The following is a 20,074-nucleotide window of genomic DNA, read 5'->3' as shown; positions in this document are numbered from 1 at the left end:
GTGAATGCTGACTCTTGTTGATATAACATACAAAGTTACTTCTCCTGCATTTCTTATATTCCAAAAAGAAAACAAGTTTTCATCTGAGTTAATTAATGAAAAATATACTACAGGTGAACTGTATATTCATTTACTAGAGGGAGAGATTCTACCTGGTGCCTAGGCTCCACTTGTGTCTTAATGGAAGTGGAATTTATGCAGCAGCAATCCAACCTGATCTTATTTCTGTAGCTCAAAGTGTTGATGTCAGTCCAGCCTCAGCATTGCTCCTCCTTACATTAGTGTCATGCAGCAACTTGGGGTGGTTGGCTGTATTTTTCTTGAAACACATCATAGACTTTAGACAGATGATAGAGGAACCTACATCACTTGATTTTCCTATAAAGCAGTTGATCTCTGTTAGGGTTATTCACCACTTTCTAGTTACAGGAAATATTTGGCCCCTTTGCACCTCCTGGGAATTCCTGAGAATCCAGTTTTTTTTTTCTTTCTGCCTGCCTTTGCAGTGGGTCTTTGCTCACTCATAAAAGTGGCAGAAATTCCAATTCACATATAATACTTACAGTTTAATTGGTGCAGTGCTATATTATAGAGATAAATGTATGCTGAAATACACACACTTGTCAACAGCCTCCCAGTTCATGCAGATGCTGATTGTACTCCTTCTCCACAGGGCTGCCTCATTTTAAGTGATGAGTTGAACCACACTTCCCTCGTTCTTGGTGCGAGGCTTTCAGGTGCTACTATTAGAATCTTCAAGCATAATAGTGAGTATTGAAGTTGGAAATGTTTAGAGACAGAGATGTTCATACCTCAAAGGCAAGAGTGCTTTCTTTCAATGCATGCTCTGCTTTCTGTTCCCAGATAATGCTTTTATCCAGGCACAAGAATTAACTGTTCAAGATTAAATGATTTTCGATGGGGGAGAAAATAACAGTGTAAGATAATAATTGCCATTGTGCATGATCTGGGACATCAGGTTGGATCTTAATTTTTGACATCTGGAGTCTTAACCTCCTTGTTGTCTTTTTGACATGCTGAGTGACTGTGTGTTGGCATAAAGGTTGTATTGTTATTGTCACTACAGCAAAATAGTGTGCACAAACTTACAGAAACGTACTCTGTGTTTCCTGCCTCTGTTTCTAGCAGGTTCAGTGCAACCAGAGTTACATTAATGTAACATTCCTTTGAAACAGCTACCCTGAATTTCTGGGGGGGGGGGGGGGATTATACCAAAGATGTAGATGGTTACATTAAGAGCATCATCCAAATATTCTTTGAAGTATAATTTTAGTATAGAAATCACACTAACGCAACGCATTAACTTTGCAATCACATAATTATCTTCTAAAATACTCATGCTTTTTAACTTTTATTTAGTTAATGCTGCTGTGGTCACAGTCAGAGACACTGTGACTGGCTTTGATGACAAGAGCTTGTTCTTTTCCCTTAATCCCCATTGCGATTCCCCTTTACATCCCTACTGCTGCCACCAGGCAGTGATTGCAACAGAGGTTGAGAAGCTAGAGGAGTGGTGAGGAATGAGAAAAGAGGTCTGATCACCTTTATTAATAACTAATACGGTCGCTTCTCTTTACTGTGTTGTGTTCAGCCCTGAGGTGAGCAAAAATGAATTATACATATACTGTAAAAGGCCTAAGGATCACTTGGAATGAAAAGCACACTGTAATTATAGTACAAGGTGTTGTTATAATTAATATCTATTCATAATTTGGGTAAGAAGCAATTCCTGAAGATCATATAAGAATTAATGATTGTGTGTATCAGAATGTTTTTACAAAAGTAATTATTCATGTATTAGCCTATGGCAAGCCCCAACTTGTTCCATTTCCACAAATTTAGATATGCTAGGCATGGTGCTCTACCGGTCTTCTCTCAACTCTTCCTTAGTTTGTTTGGTACCTTATCCCATTCAAACTTAGGTTTGCATTACACTTTGTGGGATGATCTATCACTACCCAAATCCAAATATTCTCAGCTTCTCCACCCATCTAGTGCCGCATGCAGCACAGCTGGCTTGTGCTGCTTCCCACAGCATTTCAAAGAACATTCCAGTTTAAGGAGTGTATTTCTCTCAGCTGCTAGGCAAGCAGTGAAGACATCACTTTGGGCTGTCATTCTCACTTTAAGAAATTCAGTCTTTATCCATCCCTCAATATTTCATTCCTCTCCCAAGAAGCCGTTACCAACCAGCCTTTACTTGAGCTAATGCCAAATGAAAGTTGATGTTCTTTTGTGAATAATGTGTGACCCTAGAAATAATAGTTACTGGTCCAAAAAGCATCAAACCAGCACTGGAAAATTTAGACAGTCCCTTTGAGGGTCTCAGCAAACATCAGTGGAAGCCCAGTCAATGTTGCTTAGGAAAAGCTCATTGTTTTCTAGGTTAGAGATCTGATCTGCCAAAGTCAGTCTTGTATGCTATTTCTGAGTTAACAGCTTAACTTATTTTTCAAAATGAAACTGTGAAAATTTTGCAAATACTCTTTGAAATTTGAGTGACATCTTTTTTCATCACAATTTTGTAGCCCTGGAGTCTTATCCTAAGTGGCACTTAGAGAGCACTTTGTGTGAAGAAGCTTCACACATTCTGGCTTTTTCTGTCAGCCCACTGTGAACCTCTCCATGTTTCCATGGTTAGAAAGTTTCTTACTTTCATTTATTTATTTATTTAATCATACCCATGAGTCATGCATCAAGAAATCATCCTTGTCCAAAACCAAGAAAACTACTTGGGAGCACCTAATGAAAGTGATCGAAGGTAATTTTAAAAGGATTTAAAATGTACTTCTTTAAATAGTAGCTAGTAAACTTACAAAAGTTACTGCTACAGAAGATTGTGGAAATGGACAGGAGCTTCAAAAGGGATTAGAAAAAATCACAACCAGAGATCCATATGTGGATATTAAAAAAAAAAAAATCATCAGGGATGTGTCTTTTAACATCCCTAAAATGTCAGTTGAGATTAATGGAGGAGAATGAGGGGAAATGACCATACAAAGCGCCCAGGCTAAATAGATCTCTGATTGCCACCATCAGAGAACAAATACTGGGCCAGATGGACCTTGGTGTGTGGGATCCCCCTGGCACTTTGTGGAAGAGAAGCAGAACATCCTTCAGATATCCTTGACCACATCTGTAAGAACAAGTCAAGTCATACTATCCATTTCAGGTACAATTGTCACCTGCTATCATCAGCAAAGAAAAAAACATTGTTTTGTAGCTTTTAAAATTATATGCAGAAATACATTTATGAGCCTTTTGCTTTGGGGAAAATAGGATGTGTGTTGGGGGAAGAGAGCAGTGGAAATGATAATCTGGCAGGACTGGCTTTGTGTAGGGTGCGCAGTTTCACACAAAATGAAGCAGACAGTATTGTTCTCTATGGATGTGTCAGAGTAGTATAATAAAAGTCAGTAGAGCAAATGAATGTAAGGGGATACATAGCCTAAACTACCTTCTTATGTTGGGAGGGTTCTTTTCAGCTGAATAGGTACTTGTTTGTTTTGTTACATCAGAGTTGTGTTGCTTGTGCTCCCAGATGATTATTCTCACTCATGGATATACAGGATATATACTGGTGTGCAAACACATGCCCAAAATGTCCAACTATGTTAGTACTGTCATTGTCATGCTTACAAACAGGAATTAAGCCATTATCTGTGTCATACTGCTTGATGAGAAAATAAGGTTCCTTATGCTGAATTGGCCCTGTGGATGAATAGAAAACTTTGTACCTTGAGTTATCACCTGAAGAACTTTGATAAGCATTAATTTCAGCATCAGGTAGTCATGCGTTTTGTCTTTTTAAAATCCTCCTCTGCATTCTCATAGAAAAGGTCAATACCCTCCACCTCCTCCTTTCCATGGAGAGGGGTTTGATGTGTGCCTTTTCATATAAAGAAATCAATGATCCTTTAAAGAGCTTGGCTCCTGGCATTAACTGCAGGATGTTACTGTGTCAAAGGCTTGGCTAGGGCCCTTTGTTGAGTGGTTGGAACAATTTTCCAGCAAGGCGCAGAAGAAAAGAGTAAATCTGAATCCTATCCCAAAGAGGATTAGGGCTTAATGTGCTTTTCTTTCTGGCTTGTAAGTACAGAGCCAAGTTGTCCGCTGGCATGAGTTGGCTCATCTTCTTTGGAGCTGTGCCGAGTCCCACTCGCATGCCACTTGACCCAGTATTGCCCTGCGCTACAGACAACAGACGGGATGCCAGGCAGTACCACCGCTGGTGCCTGAGACACGCTTTCTGTGCAAGAGATTAAGCAAACAAAAAAAAAGTTTAAATCAGGCAGCAGGTTTTGAAGTTACCTTTCTACTATTAGAATGCAGCTTGAGTAAGCAGGCTCTTTCCACGCTCCTTGTTGCTTATATCAGCCTCTTTTGAAATGCTATGTAATACCTTTGATAAGGCTGCCTCGAACATATTTACTTTGGCTCTGACTTCCTTAGTTGCATATGTATAGAAGAGACACTGGGAGAAAGGTGAGGTGTGAACGTTTGATGCAGTTATTATAAATGGTTATCAAAACGAGGAGGAATAATTATGTAACAATTTAGCAAAGCAAAGGTATATTTTCTGAACCAGCTGCTTCCTGAATATTGTGCAAAAACATGAACAGGTGTGTGCTGGTAGCCTCCCTTTCTAACAACCCTAACACTGTAAATCTCTCCCCTCCTTTTTTTCCCCTTATAATAGTAAAACTATTTTCAAAGAAATCATAGGAAATCATGTTTTATTACAAAAAGTATTTCACAGAAAATAGAGCAAAAACTGCTATTTTAAATCTACTATTGCTACACATTCATCTTTCAAAGGCTGTTATGTAGGTGAGAAGGCTTTCAAACCTTAAGGTGAATAATAGAGCAAAAACGAGATGTGAATCTGTAAATCTATTTTTATTTGGACGTAGGAATGTGCCCTGCATCCTGACTGCAGGTGAACAATCCCTTCCTTGTAAACAGACAGGAATTTACAGGCTTGGATTGAGAGAACTGCACAGGCACATGCCTACAGGTCATCCAGGAGAGAGAAATTTAGGAGAATACCCCAGTCCTATAACTGAGAAGTACTGAACATCCCCTTCCTATGGGCTCTCACTAGCAGTATTTCTAGTCTTCGCCCTGCCAGGGTCACAGCAGTGTGCCACAAGGTATTTGGCCTTTAAAGGATTTCTGCTCCAGGGATCTGTGAGGTTTTGTGGATGTTAGCAGCAAAGCTCTGCTCCCTGAAGCCCCTGTTCTGAGGAGTGGGGGTAGCAGTTCTTTTTTAATTACTATTATTTATTCAATTGGATCACAACTGAGATCCTTGGGTTACATGTCCGTGCAGTTGGGCCTGATTTGCACCAGGATCTTTCCCTGTAGGTGGGGACAGCACGGTAGCACAACACTCAGGAAGAGTCCCACAGCCGTGTGAGGCCAGTTGGTGACTCACAGCTTTCCTGTTTCCTGAAGGTAGTCATAGCAAAGACTGAAACCTCCCCTCCACCATCTCCATGGCATTTGGGCAGTAACAAGGCCTTTCTAAAATTTCTGCTCTACATCAGCCAGCCTTTTTCCAGTCTCACTGAGTATCACTTAGGTTGTGCTGCCAGTGGAATGAGCTGAGGTACAGAGGCAATCTTGGGGTCACCTGCCACATCACTAGGATGTTTGTTGCTTAAAAATAAACACTCTTTTCTCCATTTTCTTTTCCTTTCTATTTATTCCCAACATTCTTCTGTAGAAATAATACTTTTAGAACATTTTTTTTAACCCAGTAGCAGGAGCTTTAAATCTGACTAGGTTTAAGATGGAATTGATTGGGTTAATAGATAGGAGTTATAGGTTGCCTTTCCAGACAGATTGACTAAGAAGGTTTGTATCAGGCCTTGTTTCCTGGGCAGTGATTTGTTTAGAAAGCTAGAAAAGAGCTGCATTTCCATCCTTGAAGTGAAACTGTGCAATGAGCACGGCCCAATGGCCAGTGTGCAGTGGGAGGAGGGCAGGAGACGAAGACATCTCCCCACCTCCGCGGCTGTAGTGGCCTGGCTTTGGTTAGGTGTGTGCCAGCAGGATGTTATCCCTACCACACCTGTGCTCTGGAGAGCCTCTCCCACCCTCCCCAAGTGACCCATGTGGATGTCCCTTCAACTATGTGGGGTTACACTCGTGGGTGCTTTTGTTTTCTAGTCCTGGGAAAGATTGACTTACCGCCTGTTGTTTTTGTATTTCTAAGACAATCTTTTATTTATATCATAAGTTTTAAAGCACTTTTTCAGAACCTCTGACCTTTTTCTTGGATAAATATTTGCCAAAATCTCTTAACCTTTCCAATAAAACTTGAAAACCAAAACCAAGCAGCTAACCATTAATCAGTTTGCGATTTTTATCAAGGGTTTTCTGTCGCAGCAATTCTGGGCCGTATACTAGCGTCAGGTGAGAGCGTATCTTTGTTCATTCAGTGAACAGATGAGGGTGTTCCTGACTAACTACATCCAGGTGAATTCTGTTCATATTAGCTTGTATGAGGACATGCTGTACGAGACTTAGGATTTGTTTGTTCTTTCTTGTTCTACTGCATTTTTGCCTTATAGCATCAAGCAGCTAAATTGCAGTCACATTTTCAGGGTTAGATTTGCAATTGCTTGAGCAACCTGTGAGAATGTCGTGACTACTCGCAGAAATCAGGCCACAGGGGAAAAGAAAATTCCAGTTCTCTTCATTGCAAAGGCACTTCAATGTGCAATCAGAGTAAGTGATACTATGAGGAAGGAAGGCAGTTGCGAGGCACAGCCGAGCACCCTGGGTAGATGAAAATCTAACCTCAAATCTGGTGCTTGAATCCACATCTGAAAAGTGAGGATCACGGTGGTACATTCCTACCTCCTCCTCATGGACATTGCAGGAGTGTTGTGAAAACAGTGAGGGTTTTTGGGGGTTCTCACGGCTCAGGTGTTTGATAACAGGTATGTGTCATGCAGGCATGAGCTGTTCAGGTTTCCATACAAAATCGTTCCTGCTTGGACAACAAGTGAATTTGTTATTCCAGATCTGGCATTTCTTGGTCCACTCAGTCAAACTAAAGCTTTGGAGTTTGGATGTGTGTGCCACAAGGATGCCTTAGAGAAAGCACAGCTGTCTGGAGTTGTAGTTAACACTGAAAGGGTAGCAGAAGGCCCTAATGTTCCAGTGCAAATATATTCTCTAGCTAAAAATTTAAAAAAAAGAGGGGGGGAGAATACAGTTACATGCCTTTAAGCAAGTAAACAAATAAAGTGGAGGGGAAACAACAGGGAGAAATTAATAAGTAAAAATTAGTCAAAAATCTGTATTAGTAAAAAAAAAAATTTGCAGTGGCTTCATATGAGACAGGTCCTTTTGTGGTTTTTTTTTTTTTCTTTGGAGGTGTAATTGGTCCTTGAATTTCAGAAGGGAGGGCTCTGTTCTAGCTATTACAGAGCAGGATGAAAGGCACATTAACCACTAAGGTTTTGTCCTGTTTGAAGCCTCTGGCCACTATCAGAGACAAGATTATTGCGCTAGATAGATCGACCGCAGCCTAATCCAGTTTGACATGTATTTCCCTGTGACACATACAGACGCTGCCACAGAGAGAAGACTGGTATATCCTGCTCCTAGTGTGCTGTGTCTGCTTTTGCCCTCTCTGACTTGAAAAAGCCATGTCTGACTTGCCACGTGTGAGCAGGATTTTTTCCTGAGCAAGTGCTATTTGCTTACACCCAGCTGTGTATTTCTTGGGGTTAAGGAGGGGAGTCTAAGACTGTTGCTGTGGCTGCGGTATCTACCATCTCCCTATACCACCCACAACCATTCCAAACAAAAATAATCCAAGCCGTGATTTCAGGCAAATGACTCCAAGGACACTCTTTCTGTTCAGAGCTGTGCCAGCAGTCAGAGACTTTTCAAAGTCTAGTTTTCACTAGAATGAAAATTGAAAACTTCACTTTTACAGTCCCACAGGTGACGTTTAGATCACTGAAAGCCTTGCAGTGGTTTCTCTTTGCTCTAGGGATTTGGAAGGAGGGGCAGCATCAGAGCTAGGCACTCGGGTCACCAATGAGAGGACAGTGACCAGGAAAGGTATCAGTGGGGGGAGAGCAAGAGAGGAGAGGCAGAAGCTGCAGCAGTGGGGAGCTGGTTGCGTGGGAGACTGGGAAGGGGCAGGTAGCCACAGTGTCTGCATGAACAACTTGCACAAGAGTGCAAAATGTGAGAAACTGACAATGAGAGTGGCAAGTGCAATAGGAAGGAAAGGAGAATGCGATAAGGGTAGTGGGAGCCTTTTTATTGTAATTAAAAAGGATTCGGCTGACATCACGCAGGAGGTTTTCAGCCCACGCAGAGGAATGGTGATGATGTCCCCAGCACTGTAATGTGGGGCTGAGGGGTGGAGACACCGTGTCTACCTGTGAGGAGGAGGCACATCGTGCCTGGGAGAAGGCAGGGGCCCTTGCAGGAGCCTGGAGTCCCACCTGCACTGGAGGCAGCATGACACACAGCCCGCCCAGGTCCAGGCTCGCCTTGACCCACTGGCAGTTTGTGGTGTTATTTCTGCTGAAGTAACTCTGAAGGATCCCAAACAAGGGTTGTGCAAGTCTCTATTAAATTCTAAAAACTGCAGTGATCCACAGTCCCTGCTTAGGAAACCTTATCCTCTAAATCCAAACAATATTTCAAAGGGATAAGGTGGAAACTGAGGCAAGGATAAGTTTGGTTGTGCTTTGAGTAATTAACCAAGTGAAATTCCTACCACCACCTCCTGGGCCTGGTGAACGGTCATTAGCCTCTACCACTGAAAAGTCTGGGCTAGTGATGGTCAAATGAGGAAGGACAGTTATTTTCCCCATAACTGGTTATTCAAGATGGACTTGTGCAACATCTCCCTCCCCCAGTCTAACCATATTTAATGGCCAAATAATTTGGTAGAAGAAAGTCATCTGGGGTTGCACTATTTCCTGAAACTGAATACATCCCACTGTTTGGAAAGTCCATGCACACAGAAAGCATATTTACTTTTTCTGAATAACAGAAGCTGTCTTCTGGAGGGCAGATTAAAGGCAATCGATTTTCTTCTCCTTTCAATTCCCCCTTTTCAAATGAAATACTACAAGTACAGAGTAAAAGGTTCAGAAAAATTCATTTGCACCTAAGCAAATTATGTGTTGGCTGTTACAGGCTTAAGAAAGTCACCCATATGTGTTTTTCAGAACGAGACATTAAAAGCAGAGTGAGATAGTCCTGATCCTGCAAGCAGGCATGTCCTTAACTTCAGCAGAACTGTCGTGGGTAAAGTCAGGCAAGCTCCTGCCTTGGAGAGGTTCTTCTACATCTGCAGTCCTGCATTCTACACTCATTGGGACAGAGGATTTATTCACATCCATGTACTTTTTCAAATAGCTTTTTAAAAAAAAAAAAAAAAAAGTGATATATGTTTCATAACTCTCTACCCTCTCCTCTTTCTTTTGGTGGACTTACGTGAAAACAACTGAATTTTCAAGCTGTGATTTCAGCTTAGAGGTTTGGTAAGCTGACTTTTCCAAAATCTGGACTGACAAGTAGACAGAATACTGAATTGAAGCACCCTGCATGATTCAGAGGGGAGTTTCAAAAGTCCCAAAGGAATTTAGATGACAAAGACAATTACATTCAGGGGAGAAAAGGAGGTGCCTAAATTTGAGTTCAAGACTGAATATCTTACCTCGTTTTTGTAAACCATGAACTTTGTCATTCTGCGGAGTCCTTTAATTCTCAGAACCGAAAAGGATTTCTGAATATTATCTACCCAGAAGAGAAGGTGAGCAGCTCTCTTTCACGAAACATGCTCAGTGGGGTTATAAATTCCCTTTTTAAAGCACCAAAGAACTTTTATTTCCTTTATTGCCATCTAGTGGAAACTGTGCTGTCTGCATTGCGTTATCCATAAAAGCATTTCCATCTGGGAACCCATCCAGTTGTGCAGGTGATTGCACAGTTGAAATAAGGGCTTATCATTTATGTGTTGTGCTGTGTAAGTTATAGCAAAGTCTTGCTAGGTCAAGAGATTACACTGTAAGGTGCAGAGTGGCACAGATTGTTCTGAGAAACGCACCTTTCACTGAGACCAGGACCTCAGCAAACATCAAGGTACCAAAGTGTAAGGGTTCAGGTCATATCCTGGCCATCTCTCAGCTCACAGGTTATTCGTGATGGACAGGTACTGTGCAAACCACCTGGTTCCAGTCAGGTGGAAACCAGGCTGTAGGTCAACTTTAATATAACTAAGGTTTATTTGCTTCAGCTGGAAGAATTATATTTTAAAGATTAGTTTTTTGCAATTTGAGGTAACAGTAACTAGGTTAAAGATGTGTTGCTGAAAAGGTGGGGTTATATCAGGAAAAAATGCCGTTCATTTTCCCAACCAAAACTTTGAGCTGATCTCCAGCATTCCATGGGGTAGTGTGAGCCTCTGTAAGATGTTCTTTGAAAATGTTTTGAAATGTCAGTTCAGATTCCTGAAAAGTACCGTTGTAATTCATTCTGAAGAGAGTTCATCCACGTGCAGACACCAGAACACTGATTTCAGCTCTGCACTGAGTCACATTTTGATCTGACTCTTGTTCCTGTGATTTTTTTCTTCTATGTTTTTGAAAACTCCAGTGGCTTTCTTTTCAGCATTTTATTAGATTATCTGCACTTAGACCTTGAGAAAGCAGGTAAATTTCTAACATTGCTCCAGGCCTCCTTATATCAAGGTCTTGCCAGTTCCAAGTATTTTGGCATCTAATTAGCATATCCATGCTGCGTACTTGTACCCACTTGTCTCTCCCTTTCTCATCAACAGTCTTTTGCTGGCTTTTCTTCCTGAGAAGGACATGATTTTTCTTGCTGCTATCCTGATGTGCTTCATGCAGCCTGATTCAAGCTTTTGCTGAAGCAGTGCATGTGATTCATGAGCCTTTGGTGATGCTGGAAAGCAACTGAATATTCCCTATTCCTATTCAAAAGCCTTGCGATATGATGAGTATCAGCAACCCCTACAGAGAATTGCTGCAATTAGTCTCAGTACTTAAGCAAAGTGGTTAAATTTTGTCTTTAAATAAAAATGTGTGCCAAGAATTTTTAGAAATTTCCCAGAAGGGGTGCATAACTGAAAGCATTTTCTAACTCTACTTATCACAAGATTGCATTCAGGCAAATAAAATCAATTATTGGTTCTTGCCTGCCAGCAAAGGAATTTTATCTTCAGAATACCTTTTTTAATGTGATCTTTTTCTGTAGGAAAAAGTAGTAACCGGTAGAAAAACAAAAATTTAATTTGAAAAATCTTTGTTAATATTTTCCTTTTTCCTTTTACTTATTTTTAAATAAAGATATGCAGAGTCTCGAGAAGCTACTAAGAGATGCAATAATATATGGCCAGCCTCGAAGCCGCAGAGCATGGAGAAAAATTATCATCCTTGTGGAAGGCATTTACAGGTATGTGTGTTTAGGAACATCAGTACTCTATCATTTCTGAGGACAGAATGATATATTGATCATCAACTTAGGTATCTGAAAGAAATCTGAAATGAATGGAGTTTACAAGAACATCCTCAGTGATCTTATAAAGCTGGTACTTTTCATTCAGTTAGTACCCTGTGGCATTACTCACTTCAGTTAGGTCCTGCGTGTTGTTCTGAATGTTGATTTAGTAAAATCACTGTGGAGCAGGATATGTACTGTGAGAGCAAGATAGATCATCAGCTGGTGTATGTTGTCACAGATGTGATAAAATTCATGGAGCTGTAGTGGGTGAGGAGTTTTGCAAAGCTGAGTTTTCCAGAGTTATGTGTTATGCACTAGCAGATTAAAAGACAACTGTGTCATTCCTAGTTAAGTTTTTTCTGCATGCCCAGTTCTTACCCAGCTGTTGGAAATTAATACCTCAAACTAAACACAGGCCAAGTGATACCAGCACCTTTCCAGTTATCAGTGCTGGATATAATGGACTCAAACTTTAACAGGAAAAACAATAACAAGACTGACTTTCAAAGAATTACATAGTGGTATTTCATTTCAACCTCAGTCCCTGAAGGAATTTGAATGAAAGGAGGTGTCTCTGAGAATCATCAGGTAACATCATTATCAGTGTAATTAACGAGCTTCCTAGTCAGATTGTTCCAGTTCACTAGTGGTGCATCTTACACCCAGCCAGAGGGAGAAACCATCGCCAGAGTTGGACAGCAGAGCAGAGGCGCCAGCCAGGCTCACCACCTTGGGCTTCATCCTGGCAACTGCTCAAGTCAGAAGTAGGTTGCTGGGGAGGTGGCCATGGGGCCAATGGACAGCACGGAGGGGGAGCCACTGGAGTCTTCAGAGGTTGGGCAAGGAGCTGGCCAGCAGGAGCACAGGGAGAGCTAGAGATTTTGAAGGGGAGGGAAGGGCTGAAGAAGCAGGGATCTAGGCAAGGCTACAGTGCAGGTGATGAGAGGGGGTGAGTAGGAGAAGGATAGGTTTAGGAGTAGCAACTCTAGCACTAGAGAGAAGGGAGGCAGGACCAATCGTTCACAGGACGTGACATGGTTTATGAAAAGAACCTTAAACTTTATATGCAGAGATTATTTCATGTGTTACTGAAATATAGTCGCTGCAGATGGACAGTCACACCATTTTATTGAGAAGTGGTAGTGCAGTTTAGCAGATCAGTCTTTTTCAGAAGATCTCTTATACAATTTCATGTCATCACAACTTCATAGTAATCAGCACTTTCTTTTTACCTAACATTTTCCATCTGCAAAGAGAACAAATCAGTCCTTATCTAAACACCTGTCACTCAGAGCTGAAACAGGTCAGCTGATCCAAAGCAGGCTGAACGTCCCCTTTCAACCAGAATAAACAGAGCAAAACTGCAAATAAACATAGCTTGGCACTACTAAAAGAAAGCTCAGATTTAAGGACTTTGATCATACAGAAATTAAGTGGACCACCAACATTTTACTGACAAATACTCCCATCAGTTACATGGCCTGCAGAAAATGCTCCAGCTGCTGAGCTTTTTTCACTTTTAAATCCTTTGCTCTGGATATTGACCACTAGGGAGGGAGACAGTAGATTGGTGACCACAGAGGCATAGATCCATTTAAGCAGTGGGACAAACCCACTGTCAGATAGTTGCAATACTCGCAGCTGTATTTCCAGATGTATATTTGGTATAGGGCATTGTATTGCTTTAGTTTTTGCTATTGATTTTCAAAGAAGATTTCATTCTCAAAAGTTTGCAGATCCATCTGTTAGGATGTGAAATACAAACATGTTAAACCTTAGATAACCACACCAAAAAGGAACTTTTTAGAGAGGAATTGGTGGTGGTACATAACAGTTCATAAGTCACCACTTTTCAATGGGATTTGACAATCAAATTATGTTTTATTTCTTTAGAGTCTCAGCCCTAGTATGTTGCTTCCTTCTGATTGCTAGAGAAATATCAGGCACACAGAATCAGATATTATGCTTCTTTGTTTCTACTTCATTTATATCACACTCACCTCTAAAGAGCTGAACAGTTTTAAGACCACTCATGTCCTGAATGTCAATATTTGTGAAAGGCATAAAGTAAATAAATAAATAAACCCACAAAGTTCAGCTCTCTAATGTCACTGGAACAAGCTCCAGCAGTAGCTAGGTTGGTTGGTTAGCTGTTTTCCTAGTCTAAGCAGATCAGAAATTGAAGATTGTGGTTTGGTTGCAAAGCAAATCTGCTCTGACTTGAGGGAGAATGCCTCCACACCCCACCGTGCCATATCCCTGCCATCGCTGCCAACCCAAGACACAGGCAGCTGGTCTGTCCTTACAGAGCGGCTGGGAACAGATTCACCAGCCATGTAGTCTAAGTAGCTAGTAACATTTCAAATGCAAAAGAAAAAGCTGGAGAAAGACATATTAGAAGTGCTCTTACTTTTTTTGTGCACATGTTCTTTCCTTTCTTGGCCCCTGATTTTAGAAGGACTAAAATTTTCCAACCCCAATAATGGCTAATGTTAATTCTCTTGCAGATTTGTCAGATGCCAAATCAACATTCATCTAGAGGATTTAAGAGGAGGCAGACTTTTGTTAACGTATTCTTCTTAAAACAGTTAATATTGCCTTTTTTTTCTTTTTTTTTTTTTTTCCCTCCCCAGGACTTAAAGAAGTTTTGCTCTGGGGACAACTAATACAGAATTTAAATAACTTGGTCAGAGCCATTCTCCAAGTTAAAATATCTTGACTTGCAAGTTTGGCTTGGCAAGTGTTTATAGAAATGCCTTTTCCAGAGATGCAAAAGAAATGCTAAGCTTTCCTATTTTAAATAAATATTGTTAAATGGGACACAATCGTTGTAATACGGTGAAGTCGATGATATGGAAAAAATTTTGCCTTCTGTTTGCATTAGGGGTATGTTAAAGTGTTTACTCTGCTCATATGCCTGGAGTTACCAGCTGGCAAAATTTGAAAAGGGTCGTTGTTAGCCAACATGAGCATTTCTGGAAATCAGACTTGCGTTTGAAACCATAAGCCACAGATTTTGCTCGGTTACAACCAAAGGCAGAATTGGCCCCTTGACTTGGGAAGCACCCAAGCTACATGTCAAATAAATAGCGATAAGTATATGATTGTTTGCTTTTTAATGTCTCTAGCATCTTAAAAAGAAAAAATATCATCAGAAGTAAATGTAACTACTAGTGAAAGCTAGTTCTTAAATTGGACTAGCCTAGGAGCAAATATATTTCATTTTCATTCCAAACAGAGAGACCATCCAGCCATCAATCTTCAGTACAAAAAGCATGAACAAGTTTTGGCAGTGTCCAGGGCATAAATTAAAGTGACTTGCGAAATCATATTTCTATTATTTAAATATCCAGCTAATGTTTTTCTTGGCTTCTACCATTTCCAGTTCAGGATTAATCAGTTACAGTGTTCTTACACGGTTTGTGGTAGACTTCTGCTCTCTTGCACACATATTTACCTAGGAGTCAGATAGGCTAAGGACGAGGGCAGGAGTTATGGGGCACCAGAAACTGATCGAAACAGATTTTTTTCCCCTGCTTTTAATTTAATTTGGGTATATTTCCTTCCAGCTCAGAAAATAGCTCTCTGATCAATTGGATATTATCCAGTGCCTTTTCATGTGCACTAGAAGTTCCTGGGGATTCAGTGCCAATACCATAAGAAATTTATCAGGGTTATTTTTTATTTCCTGGGATTAGATGACAGGACTTCAGAAAAGAATGGGGTAACATTTAATGTCTTTGGCCAGGGACCAGCATTAAAGGTTAACATTTCTATCATTTCAGTGTATGGGGTTGTATTTGAGGGCAGCGTTAGAGGGTTTCCCTAAACTATTGCTCTAAACTACAAAACGGAGATTGTAGCATGAATGTCCAAGGTTTATATGAGAAAAAAATCCCTAAAGTAAATATTAAAATGCAGTGCATGTATTTTGGGAGCAATAGGTCAGGAAAGAAAGAGATTTTCCCAAATGCAAACTAGCCTGATAGTAAACAGACAAGTTGTCAAATGTTGAAAGGACAGTGATACTATAAGGCAAGTTTAGGGAAGTTGAGTGATGCAATTATGAAGATGATAGGTTGAATATTGGTAAATCACTTTTTCTGACAGAAAAAAAAAAAAAAACTTTCAAATTACTGTAACATAGTAGGTTGTAGAAAGCTCTTTTCCTGAGAAGTTTCAAAAAAAAAAAGAAAAGGAAAAAAACTGCCAGTATTAGCAAGTCTGTATTCCAGGAGAGGTGACCAGCACAAATACACACCTCCTGTGTCTCAACGCACCTGCGTCTAGAATTCATCAGCTGCATCAGGAAGGATCTCAGGTTTGTTGGGATTGAACCAAGCCTCAAAATTAATTGATTCCCCAAATTTTGGGTTAGCTCCTCATGTCTGGAAGCAGATTCAAAATGAATGCATGCTTAAGCTCTTCTGCCACTCTCTGAGCAAGGGAGGTGAGGGTCAGCTGCAATCTAGAAGCTGTATATCCCTGCAGCCAAGCTAATAATTTCTACTGTGAGACAGGATGTAATACCACATAATGCTTATGTCTGGCCTGGGCAAAGCCAGCTTACGTTCATCTGCATACAGCTCTTTAGACGTGCACTGTGTGCTTGAGCAGATCTGGAAACAGATCAATAGCTTTGTAAAAGTGACGCAGCCAGACTGAGACAGAGAGATTACAGTTCACTTCTGGTTCTCTGGTTTAAACTCAGTTGACAGCAATATTTACTGAAGGATTCAGTAAACTTTCCATTTGGGCTACCCAAGGGGATATACGAAGCAAGTTTTATCTTGCAGCAATTCTAAACAGAGGGATGTTCATATCACAAGCCATCTCCCAGGGTCAAATGACCAAGAATCAAAGAACTGGGTAGGCACAGAAACAGCTTTCATCTCTGCCATCAGGAGGATGGAGGCCAGTTCAAATGGCAGCACAGAAAATGTACCTGAAGCCATCAGGGCTTTACCTATTCCAAGGATGTTTCAAAGCCATGTTAGGATCTCTGTCAATTATTGCAACATTTGTGTCAGCAGGCATCTTTAAAAAGCACTAACTCATCACTGAAAATGGCAAATATGCAGTGTTTGCATAAGCTCTGTATTTTTAATTTACCATTTTTGCTCTTTTTGAAGTTAAATGCTTTATCTCCCACCTGAATCTCCATAAGCCAGCGTGCTGTGATGCCTATGTAAATGTGGAAAAACTGTAATTCTCCTTCTCTGTCTAGCTGGTCTCCCCAGCTGTTGCTGGAAGGCGCAGGGTGGGATGCCTGTTCGTTTCCTACAGAGGAGCTCCTCGGCCCCACACTTGCTCTCTGACCACTCAGCCAGCCTACAAGCTGACCAGGTGGCCAAAAGCTGCCCTCCCTAGCATGTAGGATGCTGCATGCCCCAGCACAGCCAGTGGCTCGGTATAATTTTTAGCTGACTAATAGTTTGACTCTGGGTTATGTGAGGACTGCGGGCTCTGTCCTTGTACTCATTAGGAAAATAGCTGTGGTGGTTCAAGTTCCTTCTCCCTGAGCTGTCAAGTGCCACTTGGCTGCTGGAGCGGCTCTGTCCCCAGCACAGGGTGACAGGAGGGAAAGCTCAGTCCTCGGAGCTTGCAGCACAAGCCTGTCCACCCTTTGCTGCAAGCAACAGTGATGTTGATACACACACCCATAGCTGCCTCTTTTAGGGCTAGGCAAGATTTGCCAGCAGTCACCTGATGGCCAAAAATGTGCATCCAGGTGCACGCAGCCAGGCTCTCTGAGCCTGAACAGCCCAGGCAACCTGTGTCCCTGGCTGCTCCCCAGCGCTGGTCTTTCAAACTCATGCAGGCTTGCCGATGGGCAGGGAACAAATATCTCCTTCAAAACCAGGCTGTTTCCGAGCTTACTCAGGAGACCAAAGGATGAAAAGGAGGGCAAAAACTGTCAGTATTGTCCCAAGTGTCCAAAGCCCCTCCTGCCCCTTTCTTGCTGCACAGTGCAGCTTGAGTGTAAGGAAAAGAATCTGTGAAAGTCACCGGTCCAGGATCAAAAAACTGCTGAGAAATTATGCTGATGACACTGCTCTTTTTTCACTTGCCATTTGGGAACAAACTTGACATTTCTGCCTATCTGAAGCTCTTGTAGCACATGCAGTTGAATACGCTTTAGGTAGTAGCCACAGAGCACTGCTTTTCCTGGCACATGGCGCATTCACTTTGCGTTTGATAGGAAGTACTTAGCATTTAAAGACCTGCTCACTAGAGCTAGTGAAGAGAACATGTTTAACTCATTATGAAATGAATGCTGAGTGCAGCAGAGCGTATCCAAGCGTAGCCTTAGTCATCTCACAAAGGTTTTCAAGACATAATAGTCTTCACAGCAATTCTATTGATACTTCATTTTTATAGGATTAGAGTGCATTTCTTATGTCTCCCAGGGCTTTCATTTTGCTATACAGCTCCTCTGTGCCTTCTAACTTACTGATGTGATTACCAACAGTACAAAAGATTTATCATCTTTTCTTATTTCTAGAACTCTCTACACGCCATTAGTACACGTTTAGAATATTTCCATCCTGCATGGCTGTAAGAACATAAATAGAAAAAGAATGGAAACTTGTTTTTCCTTTTGAGTGCTAGGCAGCAGGCTGCATTTCCTGGAGGAAAAAAAAAAAAAAAAAACAGGAGCAGCAATTGTAAAGAGTAGATTTGAGCTACCTTTTCTAATCCCTGATTCTCTCCACTCTAAAGACTGGGGTGCTTTGAGTTATCGCACTGTCCATGCATTTCGTGTGGGCCATCTGATATATGTTAGACCCAACTCCTCTGCACTGGGGTAATTTTTCTCTAAAGCTGTTACCCCCAGATATCACCACAGTAGCAGAAGATGGATGAAGTAAGAAAGGACCAGACTGTGAATTATAGCAGTTCCTTATAATTCATTACAGTATTATTTTTTTTGTAGTGAAATGTAGTATGTTGCTTTGGATGGATATCTCCCCCTTACTTTATACCTTTCCTTCTCTTTTCTGTTAGCAATTTGGAAATATACAAGAACTTTTTAACTATTCTTCATTGCTGGAATTATAAAACTGGTTGACTGTTTTATATTCACCTGCAGTTGTGAGAAGTTTGCAATATTTCTTTGTAAATATAAAGTGAGTTTGCAGAAGATCTTCCATGGAGGAAAGTCTGCTATGCAATTAATGTCTGTTTTCTGGCCGTATTTTAAGGAGAGAGGGTGGTGCCATATTTGTTGTTTATCCATAATTCTCTTCCTCCACAGCATGGAAGGGTCCATTGTGCGCCTGCCAGAGATAGTCTCCTTGAAGAAGAAATACAAAGCCTACCTCTACTTGGACGAAGCTCACAGCATCGGTGCAGTGGGAGCAACAGGACGAGGAGTTGTGGAGTACTTCGGTATGAGTCCTGATGATGTTGACGTACTAATGGGAACGTTCACAAAGAGCTTTGGTGCAGCTGGAGGATACATAGCTGGCAAAAAGGTAAAAGAAAACACACATTTAACATCAAGGGGAGGAAAAGTACCTTCTTATTGTGTGATATATTTTATTATCTTTTCATATAGACTGCTTTACAGAAGCACAATTCTAAAGATAGTACCACTTTTGTCTGGATCCCAAATGCACATCAAACAGTCAGACTTTCTTATTTTTGTCTCATGTTCGTATTATGTAATTTGCTTGGGCAGGGTATTTCCGTGCCACCCTGATGATTGTTGTTTGTCTTGGAAATGTTTAGACACTTTGTGGTTGGCTAAATATACTTCACTACATTAATTTGCATGCAGACTGCTTGTTACTTTATTTCACATTTGTAAACAGCATGTGGAGCAATATTGAGAGATTAAAGCCACAGTTTCATCCACTGATAATAAAATTCCTGAACAGTTGTGGATTGTCATAGTTGCATTTTTTTAGGAGGATGGTGAAAGAGGGTTTACTGAGGGCCTTTTGCAATAGTAAAATCTGTGTCCTCAATTGCTCTGTTTACATTAACAAAATAACAAAACAATTTTCTTGTCAACAACAGATGTCGACGAAAAGTAGAGCTGAGCTTGTTTTAACTAGGAGTGTAGGAGAAGAGAAAGTATAATCAGTGCCATTGTGAAATGTCATCATTTTTGTTGCTTAGCAGAGATATGAAGTGGTTGTTGATTGTTTACTCTCTTCATACTCCATGAATGTATTTCTTAAGTAGATTGCTAAATGAGTAGGAAGCCTTTTTAGACAGTCCATATGGATGCTGTCAGGATAGTAATAATAAGGGTAGCACTTGAGTAGGACAAAATGGATATAAGAAAATACATAGTGTATATTTTTCACCATCTTCAGGGGGGAGTTCATCTTAACACAGACTATCATAAAACATAAGGAATCGACTTTGTTTTGTTTGCTTCCTGAATTTGTATCTGAAAATTCAGCTTTTATGAAGGACAATATGGCTAACATAGCTAGAAATGAGGGGAAGCCAAGACCTGTGAAAAAAAAGGTCTTATTGTATAACCCTAGGAAGTTTTCTTAAATGAAAGTGGTCGCTCTTCTCATGCCTG

At 40.9% G+C, this 20,074-nt stretch overlaps 1 protein-coding gene across 10 annotated transcripts in view; it reads left to right on the top strand.

Moving 5' to 3' along the window:
* The window catches only part of SPTLC3 (serine palmitoyltransferase long chain base subunit 3), a 175,073-nt gene that overhangs the window by 136,318 nt on the left and 18,681 nt on the right, over nucleotides 1-20,074 (top strand). For all 10 annotated transcript variants that reach the window (XM_080588398.1, XM_080588394.1, XM_080588395.1 and 7 more), the window contains 3 exons: nucleotides 674-767; nucleotides 11,376-11,481; nucleotides 18,788-19,007. In XM_080588398.1, coding sequence (XP_080444524.1) covers nucleotides 674-767; nucleotides 11,376-11,481; nucleotides 18,788-19,007 — 420 coding nt within the window. The remainder of the gene's footprint in view (nucleotides 1-673; nucleotides 768-11,375; nucleotides 11,482-18,787; nucleotides 19,008-20,074) is intronic.

This window comes from Anser brachyrhynchus, assembly GCF_964034855.1.
Source record: "Anser brachyrhynchus genome assembly, chromosome: 3".
Taxonomy (NCBI): domain Eukaryota; kingdom Metazoa; phylum Chordata; class Aves; order Anseriformes; family Anatidae; genus Anser; species Anser brachyrhynchus.
Note: the sequence above shows the minus strand (reverse complement) of the source record. Positions and strands in the feature narration are given on the sequence as shown.